This window comes from Cherax quadricarinatus, chromosome 89 (assembly GCF_038502225.1).
Source record: "Cherax quadricarinatus isolate ZL_2023a chromosome 89, ASM3850222v1, whole genome shotgun sequence".
Taxonomy (NCBI): domain Eukaryota; kingdom Metazoa; phylum Arthropoda; class Malacostraca; order Decapoda; family Parastacidae; genus Cherax; species Cherax quadricarinatus.
The window spans coordinates 4,961,592-4,985,409 of NC_091380.1; the positions used below are offsets into that span (position 1 = coordinate 4,961,592).

Below are 23,818 nucleotides of genomic sequence, written 5' to 3' on the forward strand. Positions count from 1 at the left end.
TTGGTAGGGTGTGCAAAAGAAGAAAATTAAAGGTGAATACAGGAAAGAGTAAGGTTATGAGGATAACAAAAAGATTAGGTGATGAAAGATTGAATATCAGATTGGAGGGAGAGAGTATGGAGGAGGTGAACGTATTCAGATATTTGGGAGTGGACGTGTCAGCGGATGGGTCTATGAAAGATGAGGTGAATCATAGAATTGATGAGGGAAAAAGAGTGAGTGGTGCACTTAGGAGTCTGTGGAGACAAAGAACTTTGTCCTTGGAGGCAAAGAGGGGAATGTATGAGAGTATAGTTTTACCAACGCTCTTATATGGGTGTGAAGCGTGGGTGATGAATGTTGCAGCGAGGAGAAGGCTGGAGGCAGTGGAGATGTCATGTCTGAGGGCAATGTGTGGTGTGAATATAATGCAGAGAATTCGTAGTTTGGAAGTTAGGAGGAGGTGCGGGATTACCAAAACTGTTGTCCAGAGGGCTGAGGAAGGGTTGTTGAGGTGGTTCGGACATGTAGTGAGAATGGAGCGAAACAGAATGACTTCAAGAGTGTATCAGTCTGTAGTGGAAGGAAGGCGGGGTAGGGGTCGGCCTAGGAAGGGTTGGAGGGAGGGGGTAAAGGAGGTTTTGTGTGCGAGGGGCTTGGACTTCCAGCAGGCATGCTTGAGCGTGTTTGATAGGAGTGAATGGAGACAAATGGTTTTTAATACTTGACGTGCTGTTGGAGTGTGAGCAAAGTAACATTTATGAAGGGATTCAGGGAAACCGGCAGGCCGGACTTGAGTCCTGGAGATGGGAAGTACAGTGCCTGCACTCTGAAGGAGGGGTGTTAATGTTGCAGTTTAAAAACTGTAGTGTAAAGCACCCTTCTGGCAAGACAGTGATGGAGTGAATGATGGTGAAAGTTTTTCTTTTTCGGGCCACCCTGCCTTGGTGGGAATCGGCCGGTGTGATAATAAAAAAAAAAAATATAATTTTTGTAAGTGCTTTCGTAAGTGTATTTTTTGTAAGTGCTTTTGTAAGTGTATTTTTGGGGGTCTGAAATGGACTAATCTAATTTACATTATTCCTTATGGGAACAAATTCGTTCAGTATCAGCAATCGAACAGCCTTCTGGAACAAATTAAGTTCGAAACTTGGGGTACCACTGTACATGTATTTAAAAAAGATATGCTAGGGTGGACAGTGGAGCAATATAGCAGATTGCAATGTGCAGAATAGGTGGTAGGTTACTTAGAGCAGGAAAGAGTTTGTGTTTAGTGAGGCTAAGGTTAGAGTGTGTATAAAAGAGATTATTTTACAGTAAATGTAAGCTTTAGGGATGTGTGATGTCACCTTGGGTGTTGAACATACGTATATAGATGGGGTAAAAAATGAATGCTAGGCTAGTATAGAGGTGTGGGATTTAATGACAAATTTGATACAAAGTGGAAGTTTTCTCATAGTGTCCAGACATGGTACTGGGACAACATGCCGTCTCACTCCTGGTTTTCAACTACATATTAAATCTGTAGCTTTGGACCGATCTCCATCAAATGAACATCAGTTCTGCAAAGTAAATAGAATAATCGTACATAAAATATGAATGCAATTGGTTTAAAACTAATCGAGAGAAAAAGTAATAATTCAACCTTAACAAAATTGTAAATATAAAATCTGTGGTTCTTTATCAATGAAATGTGAACTCTATACATGCATAAAATGAACATGCACATAGAACGAGTGTATTGTAAAAAATAACCAAGAAATAATTTTTATATATTGGTGATACAGATTGCAATGGTGGAAATGAAAAGACAACTGAAACTTTAATGACTGACATGAAAAGATGCAAGAAACTGCAATGATTGAATTGAAAAGACAAAAGAAACTGCAATGATTGAAACGAAGACGAAAGAAACTGCAGTGACTGAAACGAAAAGAGGTAGAGCCACTGTGATAGGTGAGGGATTATGGCCTTACTGACCTTTAAGTAGTAGGCAAATTCTAAACCTAGAAAATGTAGCCCCTCTGGGAGCAGACCCTTAGCATAGTAAAGGTATTTTGGTCTTCATCTCTGTATTGGGACATACTGGGTGACGCTTACCACCAATAATAAATCACAATTCTGGTTCAGTCCAATAAAAAAGAGAGAGGACAAGTGCAGTTCCTTGGATAAGTGTCACCTGAGCTAAAGATGATAGAGAATGGAAATTACATTATCTCTCCAGAGGTGGTAAAATACCTACTGATTACAACCCACTGAAAAGGTGTCATAGGAGCGAGTGCTGAAGGCTGTAAGTATTGAAGAATCAGATTCTGTTCTTGTAAGGAAAGGACTTTTGAAGAACTCTTGACCTAAGGAAACACGGCTACATTTCCCTCCCTCATTTCATTCCATTTCTGTAGTACTGTGTGACCCATGCAGGTGTAATATTTCTCCATGGAAATACAGTAACTGAAACCTATATTACCACTCTTTGATGAAGTATTAGTAGGCTGACATCTTAACACTGCCTATGAATGTTCAGGTAGCTGAAATGGAACGTTACATGGTTCATGACTAGGAGAAAAAATCAAGTGATGTAGATTATAATTATCACACAAATACAGCCCATGAGAGACTAAAGTAAAGCGATGTCCTGCCTTTTTAGGAAACTTGCTGGAAACCGCTCAGTCCATGTCAGCAACATTAAGAACAGAATACAGTCATGTGGAAAATGACATGTATAGTTGTGGTGTTCACTAAAGCAAATATTCGGCCATGAGTGACTTCATCGGTACTAATTAGAACTGATGACACCACTTGTGGCAAAATCTCCCATTAAATATAACTGTCTTGAACTATACATGGGTAAACTTTTCCACAGCTTGATATGTTGTTGTTGTTGTTGGTGTTTAAAGGGCCACAGACAGCATACGCAGTATTGAGCCCTGCCTTTCAGCGCTCGGAAAAGAATATTTCTGTACAATTTACAACCAGTATTGAGCGAGTACCGTACTTATTTGCTAACGTCTGTATGTTTTTCCATGCTGCACTAAAGAGGTATAGCTGTGGCATTTAGAGAACTAAGCACACTTGGCTGCCTGTATGATGTGACATGCACGAGTCCTTGCTTGCAGGAAAGCAAATTCAGGCAAATAGCTCAAGCAGCCAAGGAATCACAAAGGTATAAATTTGTGAATGCTTACACAAATAACTAGCACATAGGAGAAAGAAACTTACGATGGTGTTTCGGTCTGACTTGAACCATTAACTAGTCACACACAAGTGTGAATTTACGGTATTGTGCCTTTTTAGTCTTTACAAATGCTTTTCTCAGTTCCCTGACTAACAACAAGAAAACATGTAATAACTCGTCAATGAAGGTGTCAACAGAAAAAACAAAATGGTAAAAGAAATGTCTATTCAGCTTACCACCTTGCTTCTTTCAATGGCAATTTGAGTCACTTACTTAATTATTTTCATCAATAAAAATTAATAGCATTGCTGATGAAGTAACAATATTAAAAATCTACCACTTATCTACTGGAAATTAGGCTAGGCTAAAGAGTACAGTAATTAGCACACAATTACCTGATTCAAGTTACCCAAGATTCTTCAGTTCCATCTCCATCATTTTTTTTCCATGATTAACGAATTCTCTAGCAACTCTGCTTCTTCAGCTTCCAAAGTAACTTGATTCAGAATGAGGTACTGTACTGGTGACATGTAACAAGCAGAGTATGAGATGGTGCAGGTGTTATTACATTGTTCTACCAAATGATATTCTGCCGAGTCTCTGCCGTTGCCCTAAAAATACACGAGGTGTTTGTTACTAACACTTTCATTAATACAACTGTCTTGTCAGAGGCAAGACAGTTGTATTAATGAAAGTTTTCAATTATATTTCGTTACCTGTGCTCAGTCTGTTCCCAGCATTTGTGCATTTTATGTCGTATTCTGGTAATTTAAAAAAATTTTCAAACTTTTTACTCATGTTATTGTTAATATTGTAATTATTAATTACAGTACAATGACCCCTAAGATTAATGCAAGTGAAGAGTCGCAAACCTCTTACTTGAAATCAGAAGCTAGAAATGATCAAGCTTACATTAAGAAAGTGCCACAGTTTCAACAGTAATTAGCTTTACCATTCAACAGCAACATCAAGGCAAGACTCTCCAACAACAAAGAGAAAAAGATGTGCTGAAGGCTCAGATGAAGCTCCATTACTTCCTTCTACTTTCCTTCAATAATTATTCATAAAATGTTCATTCATCAGTTACCATAAGCAAAGGATGAAAATATTTTAAGGTTAGCAATACAGTATTGTAGCCTTTTTTGTTATTTTTTGTTTTTGTATCTTTTTTTTTAGGTTTAGTGCTATTGCACACTTAATAAATGACAGTGTAAACATGTTTTTAGGCTTTTATATGCACTGGCAAGTGGAAAAAAAGGCTATGATTCTCTTTACAGCGGTGATCTGGAACCTAACCCGCCGTATCAGCGAGGTATATACCTGTATCAAACATGACCCACATTATTTCAGATCATGTCCTTTCCTCAACACCTCTACCATGCAACACTGATGACTTATAGCTCTCTTAAACATAGTGCTGCATGACATGGGTTGAGCATCTGTTGTGATTACAATGCAAAACTGTTAATATATTAATGAATCATTAAGAACCCCTCCCCTTGAGGCAGGTTCCTTGATGCTGGTGAGGGGCTCTTGATCTAGGGAACTGGATCTATTCCAGTTACCTGAATCAAGCCTGAATACCTTCCATCCACTCCCCCACAGGTACTATATAATCCTACGGGTTTAGCGTTCCCCCATGATTATAAAAATTAATAACTCCTACATTAAAATGAATATAAATTACTATCATTATTCAAGATTAATTATTACTAATTATTAATTATTAGCTGGAACTGATGGGATCATGACAGAAATGTTAAAAGCAGGGGGGGATATAGTGTTGGAGTAGTTGGTACTTTTGTTTAATAAATGTATGAAAGAGGGGAAGGTACCTAGGGATTGGCGGAGAGCATGTATAGTCCCTTTATATAAAGGGAAAGGGGACAAAAGAGATTGTAAAAATTATAGAGGAATAAGTTTACTGAGTATACCAGGAAAAGTATACGGTAGAGTTATAATTGAAAGAATTAGAGGTAAGACAGAATGTAGGATGGCGGATGAGCAAGGAGGCTTCAGAGTGGGTAGGGGATGTGTAGATCAAGTGTTTACATTGAAGCATATATGTGAACAGTATTTAGATAAATGTAGGGAAGTTTTTATTGCATTTATGGATTTAGAAAAGGCATATGATAGAGTGGATAGAGGAGCAATGTGGCAGATGTTGCAAGTTTATGGAATAGGTGGTAAGTTACTAAATGCTGTAAAGAGCTTTTATGAGGAGGTGTGGAGTTAATAAAAGCATTAGTCAGAGGGCAGAAGAGGGGTTGTTGAGGTGGTTTGGTCATTTAGAGAGAATGGATCAAAGTAGAATGACATGGAAAGCATATAAATCTATAGGGGAAGGAAAGAGGGGTAGGGGTCGTCCTCGAAAGGGTTGGAAAGAGGGGGTAAAGGAGGTTTTGTGGGCGAGGGGCTTGGACTTCCAGCAAGCATGCATGAGCGTGTCAGATAGGAGTGAATGGAGACGAATGATACTTGGGACCTGACGATCTGTTGGAGTGTGAGCAGGGTAATATTTAGTGAAGGGATTCAGGGAAACCGGTTATTTTCATATAGTCGGACTTGAGTCCTGGAAATGGGAAGTACAATGCCTGCACTTTAAAGGAGGGGTTTGGGATATTGGCAGTTTGGAGGGATATGTTGTGTATCTTTATACGTATATGCTTCTAAACTGTTGTATTCTGAGCACCTCTGCAAAAGCAGTGATAATGTGTGAGTGTGGTGAAAGTGTTGAACGATGATGAAAGTATTTTCTTTTTGGGGATTTTCTTTCTTTTTTGGGTCACCCTGCCTCGGTGGGAGACGACCAACTTGTTGAAAAAAAAAAAAAAAAAACATTCTATTAGACTATCCTGTCTACCAGTGAGCATGCAAAATTTACCTCTGATGTTCTCACCGCTCTAACACCCCTACTTTATCTTCCCTCCTCACAGACACCCTTATTGACTTTTTTTGACAGCAATAGAGTTATTACACAAAATCTGATTATACAGTGGAACCTTGGTTTTCATATGCCCTAGTATGTAAAACTATAGTTCTTTCTTCTTTCAACAAACCGGCCATATCCCACCAAGGCAGGGTGGCCCAAAAAGAAATACAAAAGTTTCTCTTTTTAAATTTAGTAATTTATACAAGAGAAGGGGTTACTAATCCCTTGCTCCCGGCATTTCAGTCGCCTCTTACAACACGCATGGCTTAGGGAGGAAGAATTCTGTTCCACTTCCCCGTGGAGATAAGAGGAAATAAACAAGAACAAGAACTAGAAAGAAAATAGCAGAAAACCCAGAGGGGTGTGTATATATATGCTGGTACATGTATGTGTAGTGTGACCTAAGTGTAAGTAGAAGTAGCAAGATGTACCTGAAATCTTGCATGTTTATGAGACAGAAAAAAGACACCAGTAATCCTGCCATCATGTAAAACAATTACAGGTTTCCGTTTTACACTCACTTGGCAGGACGGTAGTACCTCCCTGGGTGGTTGCTGTCTACCAACCTACTACCACAGGACGGTAGTACCTCCCTGGGTGGTTGTTGTCTACCAACCTACTACCACAGGATGGTAGTACCTCCCTGGGTGGTTGCTGTCTACCAACCTACTACCACAGGATGGTAGTACCTCCCTGGGTGGTTGCTGTCTAACAACCTACTACCACGGGATGGTAGTACCTCCCTGGGTGGTTGTTGTCTACCAACCTACTACCACAGGATGGTAGTACCTCCCTGGGCGGTTGCTGTCTAACAGCCTACTACCACAGGATGGTAGTACCTCCCTGGGTGGTTGTTGTCTACCAACCTACTACCACAGGATGGTAGTACCTCCCTGGGTGGTTGCTGTCTAACAGCCTACTACCACAGGATGGTAGTACCTCCCTGGGTGGTTGCTGTCTAACAGCCTACTACCACAGGATGGTAGTACCTCCCTGGGCGGTTGCTGTCTACCAACCTACTACCACAGGATGGTAGTACCTCCCTGGGTGGTTGCTGTCTACCAACCTACTACCACAGGATGGTAGTACCTCCCTGGGTGGTTGCTGTCTACCAACCTACTACCACAGGATGGTAGTACCTCCCTGGGTGGTTGCTGTCTACCAACCTACTACCACAGGATGGTAGTACCTCCCTGGGTGGTTGCTGTCTAACAGCCTACTACCACAGGATGGTAGTACCTCCCTGGGTGGTTGTTGTCTACCAACCTACTACCACAGGATGGTAGTACCTCCCTGGGTGGTTGTTGTCTACCAACCTACTACCACAGGATGGTAGTACCTCCCTGGGTGGTTGTTGTCTACCAACCTACTACCACAGGATGGTAGTACCTCCCTGGGTGGTTGCTGTCTAACAGCCTACTACCACAGGATGGTAGTACCTCCCTGGGTGGTTGTTGTCTACCAACCTACTACCACAGGATGGTAGTACCTCCCTGGGTGGTTGTTGTCTACCAACCTACTACCACAGGATGGTAGTACCTCCCTGGGTGGTTGTTGTCTACCAACCTACTACCACAGGATGGTAGTACCTCCCTGGGTGGTTGCTGTCTACCAACCTACTACCACAGGATGGTAGTACCTCCCTGGGTGGTTGTTATCTACCAACCTACTACCACAGGATGGTAGTACCTCCCTGGGTGGTTGTTGTCTACCAACCTACTACCACAGGATGGTAGTACCTCCTTGGGTGGTTGTTGTCTACCAACCTACTACCACAGGATGGTAGTACCTCCCTGGGTGGTTGTTGTCTACCAACCTACTACCACAGGATGGTAGTACCTCCTTGGGTGGTTGTTGTCTACCAACCTACTACCACAGGATGGTAGTACCTCCCTGGGTGGTTGTTGTCTACCAACCTACTACCACAGGATGGTAGTACCTCCCTGAGTGGTTGTTGTCTACCAACCTACTACCACAGGATGGTAGTACCTCCTTGGGTGGTTGTTGTCTACCAACCTACTACCACAGGATGGTAGTACCTCCCTGGGTGGTTGTTGTCTACCAACCTACTACCACAGGATGGTAGTACCTCCCTGGGTGGTTGCTGTCTAACAGCCTACTGCCTAGGAAAACTATAGTTATTCTCTATAAAATATATTTTTTTGTTAATATTTTTGGGTGTCTGGAATGGATTAATTGGATTTACATTATTTCTTATGGGAAATATTAACAAAAAATATATTTTATGAAGAATAACTATAGTTTTCCTAGGTAGTAGGTTGTTAGACAGCAACCGCCCAGGGAGGTACTACCGTCCTGCCAAGTGAGTGTAAAACGGAAACCTGCCTCGGTGGGAGACGGCCGACTTGTTAAAAAAAAAAAAACTATAGTTTTACATAGAGACTAGGACATACAAAAACTGAGGTTCTATTGTACTTCCTTTAACACCAACTCGACCTCAGTCACACTCTCCACCCTCGCTAGTCTTTGAACAAGCATATTAAACCTTTAACACACCCTACCCTGCAGTGCTGGATGACCCTTGTGGGTTTAGTGCTTAGTTATGATTATAATAACTGGTACAGTATTTACCTTGTTTTTCATCTTCACAACCCAAATGTGGTGACAGAAATCTCTTGCAAACGCTTCAAAAACACCGCTCTTCAAGACATTAGAAGTGTGTTGTGTCCAAGAGACAAGCACACTGCACTGACTCCGTGCATTATTTTCTGTAATTAAAATAAGTTACATTCATTGGAAAGCACTAAAACTTGTAAGACTAATACAGCTCCTGGAAAACTGAGATTAATCTCAAGGAAAATACTTTGATGCTAGTGAATGGCTCTTGATCCAAGTAATTGGACATATCACTGGGGACTGGAAAGCAGCATGGTTGCCTGGAGACTGGAAAGCAACATGGTTGCCTGGAGACTGGAAAGCAATATGGTTGCCTGGGGACTGGAAAGCAACATGGTTGCCTGGAGACTGGAAAGCAATATGGTTGCCTGGGGACTGGAAAGCAACATGGTTGCCTGGAGACTGGAAAGCAATATGGTTGCCTGGAGACTGGAAAGCAATATGGTTGCCTGGGGACTGGAAAGCAACATGGTTGCCTGGAGACAAAAGCAACATGGTTGCCTGGAGACTGGAAAGCAACATGGTTGCATGGAGACTGGAAAGCAACATGGTTGCCTGGAGACTGGAAAGCAACATGGTTGCCTGGGGACTGGAAAGCAACATGATTGCCTGGAGACTGGAAAGCAACATGGTTGCATGGAGACTGGAAAGCAACATGGTTGCCTGGGGACTGGAAAGCAACATGGTTGCCTGGAGACTGGAAAGCAACATGGTTGCCTGGGGACTGGAAAGCAACATGGTTGCCTGGAGAATGGAAAGCAACATGATTGCCTTGGGACTGGAAAGCAACATGGTTGCCTGGAGGCTGGAAAGCAACATGGTTGCCTGGAGGCTGGAAAGCAACATGGTTGCCTTGGGACTGGAAAGCAACATGGTTGCCTGGAGGCTGGAAAGCAACATGGTTGCCTTGGGACTGGAAAGCAACATGGTTGCCTGGGGACTGGAAAGCAACATGATTGCCTGGAGACTGGAAAGCAACATGGTTGCCTGGAGACTGGAAAGCAACATGGTTGCCTGGAGACTGGAAAGCAACATGGTTGCCTGGGGACTGGAAAGCAACATGGTTGCCTGGAGACTGGAAAGCAACATGGTTGCCTGGAGACTGGAAAGCAACATGGTTGCCTGGAGACTGGAAAGCAACATGGTTGCCTTGGGACTGGAAAGTAACATGGTTGCCTTGGGACTGGAAAGCAACATGGTTGCCTTGGGACTGGAAAGCAACATGGTTGCCTTGGGACTGGAAAGCAACATGGTTGCCTTGGGACTGGAAAGCAACATGGTTGCCTGGAGACTGGAAAGCAACATGGTTGCCTTGGGACTGGAAAGCAACATGGTTGCCTTGGGACTGGAAAGCAACATGGTTGCCTGGAGACTGGAAAGCAACATGGTTGCCTTGGGACTGGAAAGCAACATGGTTGCCTGGAGACTGGAAAGCAACATGGTTGCCTTGGGACTGGAAAGCAACATGGTTGCCTTGGGACTGGAAAGCAACATGGTTGCCTTGGGACTGGAAAGCAACATGGTTGCCTTGGGACTGGAAAGCAACATGGTTGCCTTGGGACTGGAAAGCAACATGGTTGCCTTGGGACTGGAAAGCAACATGGTTGCCTTGGGACTGGAAAGCAACATGGTTGCCTTGGGACTGGAAAGCAACATGGTTGCCTTGGGACTGGAAAGCAACATGGTTGCCTTGGGACTGGAAAGCAACATGGTTGCCTTGGGACTGGAAAGCAACATGGTTGCCTTGGGACTGGAAAGCAACATGGTTGCCTGGAGACTGGAAAGCAACATGGTTGCCTGGGGACTAGAAAGTAACATGGTTGCCTGCAGACTGGAAAGCAACATGGTTGCCTTGGGACTGGAAAGCAACATGGTTGCCTGGGGACTGGAAAGCAACATGGTTGCCTCCCATTTCCCAGACTCTACAGTATGACCCACAGTTTCAACACTTCCCACTCATGAAAAAAAAAAAAAATAGTATCCTGAGAAATTACAGTACAACAGCCTTAAATTATTAGTTACAAAACTAGTGTTGAAAGTATAAGAAACATTGTATGAGCCTTGCTGGTTTAGCACATTTCAAAGGTCAATATAAAAATAAACGTTTAAAGCATACACCACTCAAGGAAGGTTCTGTGAGGGACTCAATCTAGAGAATTGAATCTGTACTCCAATTCTCTGAATTAAACCTAAATGCCTTTCACCTCCCCCCCCCTCCCCCACAGGCACTATATGATCCTTATGGGTAAAACACTATTCTAATTTCTGAGTAAAATATTACTGGTAGCTATACAGACTTTGTTTCAACAGTGAATACTGCACATATTGGCAGTTTGGAGGGATATGTTGTGTATCTTTATATGTGTATGCTTCTAAACTGTTGTATTCTGAGCACCTCTGCAAAAACAGTGATAATGTGTGAGTGTGGTGAAAGTGTTGAATGATGATGAAAGTATTTTCTTTTTGGGGATTTTCTTTCTTTTTTGGGTCACCCTGCCTTGGTGGGAGATGGCCGACTTGTTAAAAAAAAAAAAATTAATAAATTCTTCCTCTGTAAGCTGTGCATGTCATAAGAGGCGACTAAAATGCCAGGAGCAAGGGGGCTAATAACCTCTTCTGACCTAAAGAGAATAACTTTATTTTTTTGGTAGGATGCAGCTGGTGTGTTCAAAAAAACATTAAACAATTTAGCTTTCAAACTAATAATTGTACTATACAAACGTAAGTCACTGTTGAAGGAGCCGCTGCTGCAGTATTCGGCAGACTCCTGAGCCAATGAGATGATTCTTGCAATATTGACCATCTGTGTGGCTGCATCTCTGGTACAAAAAAATAATTATTGTAATTATGCAATATCTTATTCATAATCATTATTACTGCCTCATTCCTCACCTTCATGGAGGAAGGAAGGAATACAACAAGACAGAATAAGCAGGGACAGTATTATAAAGAGGGTCAAGGGATATGTAATAGTGACATGACCTTTCATAATACAGTACCTTATTTAGTAAATTTATTTAGTTACAGGTACACATAAGCACAATTATCATACAAACTTTGTTCAATCCAAAATTGTCCATTATTGTTAGCATCACGAAAAACCAATCTCATCATTAAAATTGAATGAGCAGTCAGCATTACCGAACACCCTTCCCCTAGTCCATTATATCAATGTTTCACTGTACTTGAACACAAATATTATTACATACTAACCCACAATCTTGGGGCGAAGTATAGAAATGAAGTTCATCAATGATAATGAGCGTGGGTCTGTCTGCAGCAGGAATCAAGTGGAGAGACGCTAAATATCCTTGTAGCTCTGATGTGTGACGTGCATACCTGAGAATAATGAACAATTATGTAGTTTTCAGTGGAATAATTAACATTAGAACTGGATAAATGCAAGCAAGCAGAGTAAAATTAATTACTGTAGAGAAAATTGTACTCACCTCATTACACACAGGAAAAAAATAATCAAGAACACCCTTAAGATGTCAGCAACATCTTTGTATAATAAAAAACTAACAGTAAAACTCAATGTTTACAAACGTGTAACATTAAAATGATAAATTCTCTGGCTAAAAATTTTCCTCATATACACTTAACAATATTAATACTGTAATGACGTAGAGTCTATAAGCATAGTATTAATTCCACTTGTACAGTTCTAAATAGCTCATTACTGATTTAACTCTATATCCATGTATCCACAAATACATATGCATATGTGCAAACGTGTGTGTGTGTCAGTGCCTATTAATAAAAAGAGTTTGAGAAAAAATTTGCACTATTCATTGAATCTTACTGTCTGATAATCCTTGGTGGGATACGGCCAGTTTGTTGAAAAAAGATGTCTCAAAATGCACATATTTCCACAAGATATGGTACATAGTTTTACAAGACTAGATAACTGAAAGTATTCGTGAAAAGTCCCTGGTTATGGTCCTCATTCAGTGTTTAGTAAATATCATGTAAGAAAACCCTAAATATGATAGGCTTTGGAAATACAAAACAAAATCCACTGGGTCAGATTGGAAACAATGGACGAAGTCTGTTGGTTACAGAAACGTTAATTATTATTAAAATCACTGCATAACAATCTCTTCTCTATCCATCACAACTGCCATTAGTGTCCACTCACTCCCCCCTCAATTAGTCCATCACATAGTGAGTGTACTATGCCTATTCTATACCATGTTTAATGTACAGTGCTATAAGTTTAATAAAAACTCTGCCCAAAGTGCATAACTATGGATTTTTCCCCCCTCAAGGAAGGTTCCTTGATGTTGGTGAGGGGCTCTTGATTTAGGGAATTGGATCTGTGCTCCAGTTCCCCGAATTAAGCCTGAATGCCTTCCACATCCCCCCCCAGGCGCTGTATAATCCTCCGGGTTTAGCGCTTCCCCCTTGATTATAATAATAATATGGATTTTTCCATGCACAGTGGAACCTTGGTACTCAAACACCTCCGTAATTGAACAATTCAGTATTCAAATGTTATTATTTGCATAATAAGTCACCATGGGGCCTAAGAGGGTTAGTGATAACAGCCAACCAAAAAGAAAATTGGTTAGGAAAAATTTGTTCTGTACTCGAACAGCCTTCTGGAACCAATTAAGTTCGGGTGCTTAGGTTCCACTCTATTATAATAATGCAATACTATACTACATAGGGAAGTGGAGAAGAATCCTTCCTCTGCAAGCCATGAGTGTCATAAGAGGCAACTAAAATGTCAGGAGCAAGGGGTTATTAACCCCTTGTATAAATTACTAAATGTAAAGAGAAAGAAAACTTGTTTTTTTCTTATTTCAGGTCACCCTGCCTTGGTGGGAGGCAGCCATATAATGTCATGAAAATAAACTTTATTGACTTTATATTTTCGGTTACATGACACCACTAAAATCTATAAGTGGGAGGCTCAGACTGGTAATACGTATTCAGGTTTAGAGGCTTTAACAGTATTTTTGTAACTGAATAGTTTTATGCAAACTTACATTTTCTTAAAGTAGGCTCTGAAATATTGTAAATTGTACATACAGAAATGTGATGTTATTCATAGCTGATGACGACGCCTGGGGCATCCCATGGACACCTGGGGGAAGACTGTCGAGTTTCTTGGGTGCTACAAAAAGTACCCGACCACCTCCAGCACCTTCTGTTATGGCCGCCTGTAAGTTTAAACTCATTTTAGAAATTAGTTGACTTATAGGATTATAATAATGTGGAAATTTTACAAATAATATGAAATAGTATTGCAACACCTGGTCGTGGACTGAGCTAAGGGGGCGGTGACCCCCGGAACACCCTCCAAGTATATTATATTTGAGGCATTGCCGATACTAAGAACAAAATCCAGACTTTAGATAATGCAAAATATGCTGTACCTTAAAATAACACTATTGTATATTAATCTTTGTAAAATATAAATAAAAACATGAATATAAAAAACACTATTTTTCCTTGCATAAACAGTGCTAAAAATACATACTGCTAGTAGTGTTATTTAGACATGATACATAGTTGTACAAAGAAATATAGTGATTGGGTGTACTACATGCCTAAAGCCCCTTGTATGCAGAGCATTATGGGTAGGCTTAAAATTAACTTAAGATTAACTCAGTAATGATATGTTCACTGGTAAAAATTATAGTAAACAAATTACAACATATGAAGGATTATAGTAACAATTTCTAGCATAACAATGTATAATATAATCCGATCAAATCGAGTAAAATCAATGATTTGTAGCACAGAAACAGGTCATATGGTCATTAGATGAGTTACTGTGCATTCAAGAGAATGGAGTATTATATTAGGTAATGTAATTAAAAAAAACATAGTTTGATAGGGTCACAGTTTACTTAGGCTTTAAGTACATCAAAAATTTTCTGACCATGAGGGTGAACACGTTACAGTATAGACACATATAAACTATAGTAAGACACGTAGAGTTAATCTAGAATAATGCAATAAAGCCAAACAATATGATTTATGTTCATTATTTAGTTTTTTTTTTATTAACACATCGGCCGATTCCCACCAAGGCAGGGTGGCCTGAAAAAGAAAAACTTTAATCATCATTCACTCCATCACTGTCTTGCCAGAGGGGTGCTTTACACTACAGTTTTAAAACTGCAACATTAACACCCCTCCTTCAGAGTGCAGGCACTGTACTTCCCATCTCCAGGACTCAAGTCCGGCCTGCCGGTTTCGTAAGTAATTTTACTCTTAGGTTATTCTGCTGTAAAGATTTTTAGAATATACTGTAGTAGACACAAGTGAGAAGTATTATTGCATAATTACTATTATTATTATTAATGTATTCATGGGTAACCACTAAGCTTGTAGGGTATGTCATACAATAATTAGGGTTGATTCAAGAAAGGGTCAGGTTGCATCAATTCCTTAGCTTAAGAGCCCTGCGCTAGCATCAAAGCACCTTTCCCTTGTTGCCTCTGTTCACCTAGCAGAAAATAGGTACCTGGGTATTAGTTGACTTATGTGGGTTGCATCCTTAACCTAAGTTGCCCGAAATGCTCTGCATAAGCAGGGGCATTCTATATTGTGTGTCACTGATGTCAGCTATAGTCTGTATAAGTTCTATCATGTACTTGTAGAAATAAATATTTGCCAGACCCCCATAGTGGACAGAATGTTAAGTGAAAGGCTCGGTCTGTTTATGGATCTTTGCTTCATGTGCTGCTGTGAATTTAAATATTGCACCCACTTGCATAAGCATTGCAGTCTTCATGGTGGAAGGAGGTCCCATGATGCAAGCTGTTGGCACCTTAGAGAAGCTACTGTTGCGTCGGTCATCTATTGCATCCAGGCTGGACTGCAATGGAAACACTCGCTCCATTATCCCAGCCATTGTTCAATATCTGAAAAAATGAAATAAGAGTCCGCATTTTACTCATATCTGTTGCTACACCACAAATCTGCTCTTAGAAGAACCACTTATTTAGGATATACACACACACACACAGGAGGCAGATTGAACCCTGCAACCACATACAGGTAAGTACATACACCTTCTGTGCCCCTCAAGGAAGGATCCATGATGTTGGTGAGGGGCTCTTGATCTAGGGAATTGGATCTGTGCTCCAGTACCCTGACATCAGCCTGAATGCCTTCCACCCCCTCCACAGGCGCTGTGTAAGTCCAATGGGTTTAGTGTTCCTCCATAATAATAATAATGCCCCCACAGCCCAGTCCTCAACCAGCCTCCTACTGGATCAGGGCCTGATCAACCAGGCTGTTACTGCTGGCTGCATGCAGTCCAACGTACAAACCAAAGCCTGGATGATAGGGCATTCAATTCCCTCTTGAAGACAACCAGGGGACTATTTGTAATCCCCCTTATGTACAATGGGAGGCTGCTGAACAGTCTTGGGCCCCGGACATTTGCAGTATAGTGATTTCTCTCAGTGTACTCGTGGCACCCCTGCTTTTCATTGGGGAAATGTTGCTGTTGTAGGGAATGATTTGGAACCTGTCACTCTAGGATTTTTCAGGTGTAGAGGATAATATATCTCTCTCACCTAAGTTCTAGGGTAAATAAGTTTATTCAGGTATACACAAATACAGTTACATAGATTATCATACATAGCAGCATATGTGTAGAGAACCTAGAATAATCCAAAAAAGTCAGTGACTTATTACCCTAGGGGTTCTGTACTTATTTCCACTGAGTACTTCCAGGGAGTACAAGTCAAAGGACTTTAAATGTTCCCAGTCATTAATAATAATATCTTTATTTCTACATGTACAAGGTATACAGACCATAGCTGACATCAATGACATACTACTATATAGAAAGCTGGTTGTTATGCAGAGCATTTCCCACAAATTAGGTCAATTTTGTCCCCAGGATGTGACCCACACCAGTCCACTAACACCCAGGATGTGACCCACACCAGTCCACTAACATCCAGGATGTGACCCACACCAGTCCAATAACACCCAGGATGTGACCCACACCAGTCCACTAACACCCAGGATGTGACCCACACCAGTCCACTAACACCCAGGATGTGACCCACACCAGTCCACTAACACCCAGGTGAACATGAACAGCAGAGATAGAGTTTCGTCTGCCTTGAAAGGGGCTGTTAGTGTACAGTTAGTATTCCACCCTAGACAGAGCAAGTAGGTACCTGGGTATTAGTGGACTGGTGTGGGTCGCATCCTGGGGGAACAAGATTGAGGGAATAAGACAGTCCTTGATGATGCATTGAATTTGCTGGGTTATCCTGGGTGGCTAACCTTCCAGGGTTAAAAATCCCAACAAAATCTTAACCTTGAATGATTATTATAATCAAAAGTCCTTGTGGCTTAGCGCTTCTTTTTGATTATAATAATAATATAATCAAAAGTAAGCGCTAAAACCACCAGGGTACCTTGATTTTACCTCTAACCTCCAGAGGCTCCAGAAAAAAAGGTATTATCCAAATCTGCGCTAAACCCACAAGGATAACAGATTAGGTGGACCCCAGGCAAAACAACACATATACAACATCTGGGTATCTTTATTTGTAGACGTTTTGCTCACCAGTGGCTTTATTAGTACAAATTCAAGGACATGAGACTACAAAAGATAGGTAATCTGTCCCTCATCTGGTACTCCAATACGAGTACCGAACATGTTGGTGATGGAGGTATTAAGGGTCCACCATGGTGAGAGCCGTATTAATAATAATAATCTTTATTTCTACATGATACAACTGATACAGACCATAGCTGACATCAGTGACACCAATTCTGTCCCCAGGATGCAACCCACATCAGTCCACTAACACCCAGGTACCTACTTACTGCTAGGTGAACACTGACAGCAGGTATCTTAAGGAAACACGCCCAATGTTTCCACCCGTACCGGGGATCGAACCAAGGACCTCAATATATGAGGTGAGTGCGCCACCAACTAAGACAACCTCATTGTTAATGATAAGATTTCATTCTATACAGGAGATTGCAACAATTATGATTGCTTTAATGGTAATATCAAGTTTTTTTAGATTACATTCCATACCGTGTTGTGGTTTAGAAAGACACGGGACCAATGCTAGAGCTTATTTAATTGAAAAAATAAGGTAGTGGGACCTTGCTAAAGTGAATGTAATTTGGTTTCGTATTACAAAGGTTTATATTTTACTGTATATTACGTATATTAGCTATATGAGGTAACTGTAATGCATGATGTTTCTTTCTAGGATGTCCCGTGGTTCAGTTGATAGAGCGCTTAACTCGCAAGATGATGTCCAGGGTTCGATCCCGGTATGGGTGGAAACATTGAAATGTGTTTCCTTAAGACATCTATTATCCATGTTCACCTATAAGTAGGTGCCTGGGTGTTAGTGGACTGGTGTGGGTTGCATCCTGGGTGTTAGTGGACTGGTGTGGGTTGCATCCTGGGTGTTAGTGGACTGGTGTGGGTGGCATCCTGGGTGTTAGTGGACTGGTGTGGGTGGCATCCTGGGTGTTAGTGGACTGGTGTAGGTGGCATCCTGGGTGTTAGTGGACTGGTGTGGGTCGCATCCTGGGTGTTAGTGGACTGGTGTGGGTGGCATCCTGAGTGTTAGTGGACTGGTGTAGGTGGCATCCTGGGTGTTATTGGACTGGTGTAGGTGGCATCCTGGGTGTTAGTGGACTGGTGTAGGTGGCATCCTGGGTGTTAGTGGACTGGTGTGGGTGGCATCCTGAGTGTTAGTGGACTGGTGTGGGTAGCATCCTGGGTGTTAGTGGACTGGTGTATGTGGCATCCTGGGTGTTAGTGGACTGGTATATGTGGCATCCAGGGTATTAGTGGACTGGTGTATGTGGCATCCTGGGTGTTAGTGGACTGGTGTGGGTCGCATCCTGGGTGTTAGTGGACTGGTGTGGGTGGCATCCTGGGTGTTAGTGGACTGGTGTAGGTGGCATCCTGGGTGTTAGTGGACTGGTGTAGGTGGAATCCTGGGTGTTAGTGGACTGGTGTAGGTGGCATCCTGGGTGTTAGTGGACTGGTGTGGGTGGCATCCTGGGTGTTAGTGGACTGGTGTAGGTGGCATCCTGGGTGTCAGTGGACTGGTGTGGGTCGCATCCTGGGTGTTAGTGGACTGGTGTGGGTGGCATCCTGGGTGTTAGTGGACTGGTGTGGGTCACATCCTGGGTGTTAGTGGACTGGTGTGGGTCACATCCTGGGTGTTAGTGGACTGGTGTGGGTCACATCCTGGGTGTTAGTGGACTGATGTGGGTCACATCCTGGGTGTTAGTGGACTGGCGTGGGTCACATCCTAGGTGTTAGTGGACTGGTGTGGGTCACATCCTGGGTGTTAGTGGACTGGTGTGGGTGACATCCTGGGTGTTAGTGGACTGGTGTAGGTGGCATCCTGGGTGTTAGTGGACTGGTGTGTGTCGCATCCTGGGTGTTAGTGGACTGGTGTGGGTCACATCCTGGGTGTTATTGGACTGGTGTGGGTCACATCCTGGATGTTAGTGGACTGGTGTGGGTCACATCCTGGGTGTTAGTGGACTGGTGTGGGTCACATCCTGGGTGTTAGTGGACTGGTGTGGGTCACATCCTGGGTGTTAGTGGACTGGTGTGGGTCACATCCTGGGTGTTAGTGGACTGGTGTGGGTCACATCGTGGGCGTTAGTGGACTGGTGTGGGTCACATCCTGGGTGTTAGTGGACTGGTGTGGGTCACATCCTGGGTGTTAGTGGACTGGTGTGGGTCACATCCTGGGTGTTAGTGGACTGGTGTGGGTCACATCCTGGGTGTTAGTGGACTGGTGTGGGTCACATCCTGGGTGTTAGTGGACTGGTGTGGGTCACATCCTGGGTGTTAGTGGACTGGTGTGGGTCACATCCTGGGTGTTAGTGGACTGGTGTGGGTCACATCCTGGGTGTTAGTGGACTGGTGTGGGTCACATCCTGGGTGTTAGTGGACTGGTGTGGGTCACATCCTGGGTGTTAGTGGACTGGTGTGGGTCACATCCTGGGTGTTAGTGGACTGGTGTGGGTCACATCCTGGGTGTTAGTGGACTGGTGTGGGTCACATCCTGGGTGTTAGTGGACTGGTGTGGGTCACATCCTGGGTGTTAGTGGACTGGTGTGGGTCACATCCTGGGTGTTAGTGGACTGGTGTGGGTCACATCCTGGGTGTTAGTGGACTGGTGTGGGTCACATCCTGGGTGTTAGTGGACTGGTGTGGGTCACATCCTGGGTGTTAGTGGACTGGTGTGGGTCACATCCTGGGTGTTAGTGGACTGGTGTGGGTCACATCCTGGGTGTTAGTGGACTGGTGTGGGTCACATCCTGGGTGTTAGTGGACTGGTGTGGGTCACATCCTGGGTGTTAGTGGACTGGTGTGGGTCACATCCTGGGTGTTAGTGGACTGGTGTGGGTCACATCCTGGGTGTTAGTGGACTGGTGTGGGTCACATCCTGGGTGTTAGTGGACTGGTGTGGGTCACATCCTGGGACAAAACTGACATAATTTGTATTATATACTAATAGAAATGGTGAAAATGCTCAACATACAGAGGTTTTTGGCATGTACTCCCGACTATTATATTCCTCTGTACAAGTATGTAATTTGTCAAAATAAATAATCTAAATCTTAAGTCTAAATCTAAATCTAAATCTATTCACAACTATAACAGGGTTGATGACCGGCCTCACTCAAAAGCCGTAGAATATTTGCAGTACGGACATAAAAGTATTTTACTTTTTCAATGGTCCAAGTCGGACCGAAACGTCGTCGTAAGCTTCTCTCTTTTATGTGCGGGTTATTTGTGTATGGTACACATAAGTTCAATTGCCATATGTAGTTTAATATATGTTTAAATTACCCACCAGGATAACCCAAAAATGTCAGAGTAACTTATTTCCATTGGAGGTCCTTGAACCAACGTTAGTGGCAATAGTGAACCAACACCATAGTAAAAACAATAGACATTATTGAACTAAAACAAAAGTGACTATTCTATAATCTGTGTAGTCATAGGCGAAAAAAATCTTCAAATAGACCATTTATACACGTGTATCCTGAAGACCTGATAAGATTAGATAAGATTTCGTTCGGATTTTTAACCCCGGAGGGTTAGCCACCCAGGATAACCCAAGAAAGTCAGTGCGTCATCGAGGACTGTCTAACTTATTTCCATTGGGGTCCTTAATCTTGTCCCCCAGGATGCGACCCACACCAGTCGACTAACACCCAGGTACCTATTTGCTGCTAGGTGAACAGGACAACAGGTGTAATGGAAATTAAAGGACCCCAATGGAAATAAGTCACTCTGTCTGACTTTTTTGGGTTATCCTAGGTTCTCTACACATATGCTGCTATGTATGATAATTCTATGTAACTGTATTTGTGTATACCTGAATAAATTTACTTACTTATGTTTCCACCCGCCGGGAATCGAACCCGGGCCCTCCGTGTGTGAAGCGGGAGCTGTAGCCACCAGGCCACGGGGCTCCTAAGCCACATCGGCAAAGAACAACGACAAAGCCCCAATGAAAGTGGTTTTCTTTGTACTTAACTAATTATAAAATGTGATCCCACACTGTAATCTTTGAAAATAAATTGACGTTGATATATCACTTGGGTCAAAAATCTTGGTTCAAATATAAATATATAAGCTCGTAGTGTCTCAATGTTTACATGCCATCTGGTATATATTATTTAACAATATAATTAATGTAAATAATAAGGTATATGTTATCTGTTATAATATAGTAAAAGGAGATTCCTTGATGCCGGTGAGGGGCTCTTGATCCAAGGAATCGAACCTGACATCCTTTTCCATAGATGGAGTTTTAGACCCTCATATTCCTTCAGGTACTGTAGGCCCCCAACGGATTTAGCGCTCCCAGTGAGTATAATAATAACCGATCAAATAATAGTAAACAGAGTTAAATTTAACGACTAGAAAGATAAATATTTACGCATGATGATATATAATGTCTAGCTTCCTATTGGCTACCGATGATGTCATACGGAACATCTTCTCCTCTTGTGATTGGTCGAAGTTGTTGCCACCTGTTGACAACGCATTATTTTATATTTATTTTATTACGGGATTTGTTCAGCTATGTTATATTATTTGTCTCTATTTAGAGAAACATATTTAAGCTGTAATTGTCTACCATCATATTTAAAAAGTCCTAAATTACTGGGATATTTAGTCTTGTGTTCGTTATTTTATCTCGCCTCCGATCTTATAAACTGTCGTTGACTTCGGCTAACTCAAGTATATAAATGGCGAGAAATATTTACAAAAATCCCCGGATATGATTAAATTTGAGGTACATTGGTGACATTACCTCCTGATTGTCTAGAACTGGAGAAAATAGACATTATTTTTGATACGATAAAGTAAGTCGATAAAGGAATCGGATACAAGGTGAAGACTTAGCCAGGAGAAGTGTTTGATGGACGTCACAGTCACCTTAATTTCGCGGCTAAAATACGCGTTGTGCCTCCGGATCGCGGCGACAACCCTCACAGGATCACCGCCACGAATCCCCGCACCGAGGGAAGGCATCAGGAAGGATCTCAAAGGTGAACAGGACCCCCAGGAAGGATATTAGTAGGAGGGTGAGCATCCCTGACACCCCAGACTAGACATTACTAATGACTCTTATAATGGCCACTTGGGCTTATATTTACTGTGTTATCCCGCCCTGAGGCTTCCCACCAGCCCGAGGAGGACGGTGGGCGGCGGCGGGCCCGCCCACCACCGCCCCATACCCCACCCTGGGCACAAAACCACAGAAAAATGACTTAAAGTTTTGGCGGGTGAGTCAGCCCGACCCCGTTACTACGCCCATCACGCCCACAGGTAAGCCCATTTACCCCCTCCCGCCCATCCCCGCCCACACCCACGCCCATTCCCCATCACCCAACACCAAATTTAGCCACGGTAAAGGCCCCCGGAGCTCCGTAATAAACCCAACAGGGTTTGGGTTCCGGCCAACTCCCCCCCCCCCCCAGCTTCGGGATTTACGAACCCCGATATAACGACCACCAGACGATATATTTAGAATAAAAACGATAAAAATTGATAAATTATCAGTAAATGACGTTATCTTTTCATTAAGTTCTGTGACCCCGTTATAGTGGATCGCCCGTGAGGGTTAAGGTAAGGGAGGGTGAAGGTGTGGGTTAAGGTAAGGGAGGGTGAAGGTGTGGGTTAAGGTAAGGGAGGGTGTAGGTTAAGGTAAGGGAGGGTGAAGGTGTGGGTTAAGGTAAGGGAGGGTGAAGGTGTGGGTTAAGGTAAGGGAGGGTGAAGGTGTGGGTTAAGGTAAGGGAGGGTGAAGGTGTGGGTTAAGGTAAGGGAGGGTGAAGGTGTGGGTTAAGGTAAGGGAGGGTGAAGGTGTGGGTTAAGGTAAGGGAGGGTGAAGGTGTGGGTTAAGGTAAGGGAGGGTGAAGGTGTGGGTTAAGGTAAGGGAGGGTGAAGGTGTGGGTTAAGGTAAGGGAGGGTGAAGGTGTAGGTTAAGGTAAGGGAGGGTGAAGGTGTGGGTTAAGGTAAGGGAGGGTGAAGGTGTGGGTTAAGGTAAGGGAGGGTGAAGGTGTGGGTTAAGGTAAGGGAGGGTGAAGGTGTGGGTTAAGGTAAGGGAGGGTGAAGGTGTGGGTTAAGGTAAGGGAGGGTGAAGGTGTGGGTTAAGGTAAGGGAGGGTGAAGGTGTGGGTTAAGGTAAGGGAGGGTGAAGGTGTGGGTTAAGGTAAGGGAGGGTGAAGGTGTGGGTTAAGGTAAGGGAGGGTGAAGGTGTGGGTTAAGGTAAGGGAGGGTGAAGGTGTGGGTTAAGGTAAGGGAGGGTGAAGGTGTGGGTTAAGGTAAGGGAGGGTGAAGGTGTGGGTTAAGGTAAGGGAGGGTGAAGGTGTGGGTTAAGGTAAGGGAGGGTGAAGGTGTGGGTTAAGGTAAGGGAGGGTGAAGGTGTGGGTTAAGGTAAGGGAGGGTGAAGGTGTGGGTTAAGGTAAGGGAGGGTGAAGGTGTGGGTTAAGGTAATGGAGGGTGAAGGTGTGGGTTAAGGTAAGGAGGGTGAGGTGTGGGTTAAGGTAAGGGAGGGTGAAAGTGTGGGTTAAGGTAAGGGAGGGTGAAGGTGTGGG

The 23,818-nt window shown here is 42.9% G+C and overlaps 1 protein-coding gene across 8 annotated transcripts; it reads right to left on the bottom strand.

The window, feature by feature from the left end:
• Nucleotides 1-1,384: 1,384 nt before the first annotated feature.
• LOC128697205 (uncharacterized) lies at nt 1,385-22,288 on the bottom strand. 8 transcript variants are annotated; one of them, XM_070104108.1, is made up of 8 exons: nt 22,159-22,288; nt 15,451-15,604; nt 13,761-13,891; nt 11,937-12,062; nt 11,445-11,542; nt 8,679-8,815; nt 3,550-3,765; nt 1,385-1,541 (listed from the first exon to the last, which is right to left on the bottom strand). In XM_070104108.1, the coding sequence occupies exons 2-7, from the start codon at nt 15,592-15,594 to the stop codon at nt 3,589-3,591; spliced, it is 813 nt and encodes a 270-aa protein (XP_069960209.1). In that variant the 5' UTR covers nt 15,595-15,604; nt 22,159-22,288; the 3' UTR covers nt 1,385-1,541; nt 3,550-3,588. The 8 variants fall into 8 exon arrangements, with proteins under 8 accessions (XP_069960209.1, XP_069960211.1, XP_069960206.1 ...); XM_070104110.1 differs by lacking the exon at nt 22,159-22,288 and adding an exon at nt 21,251-21,342; XM_070104105.1 differs by lacking the exon at nt 22,159-22,288 and adding an exon at nt 21,107-21,242.
• Nucleotides 22,289-23,818: the final 1,530 nt, after the last annotated feature.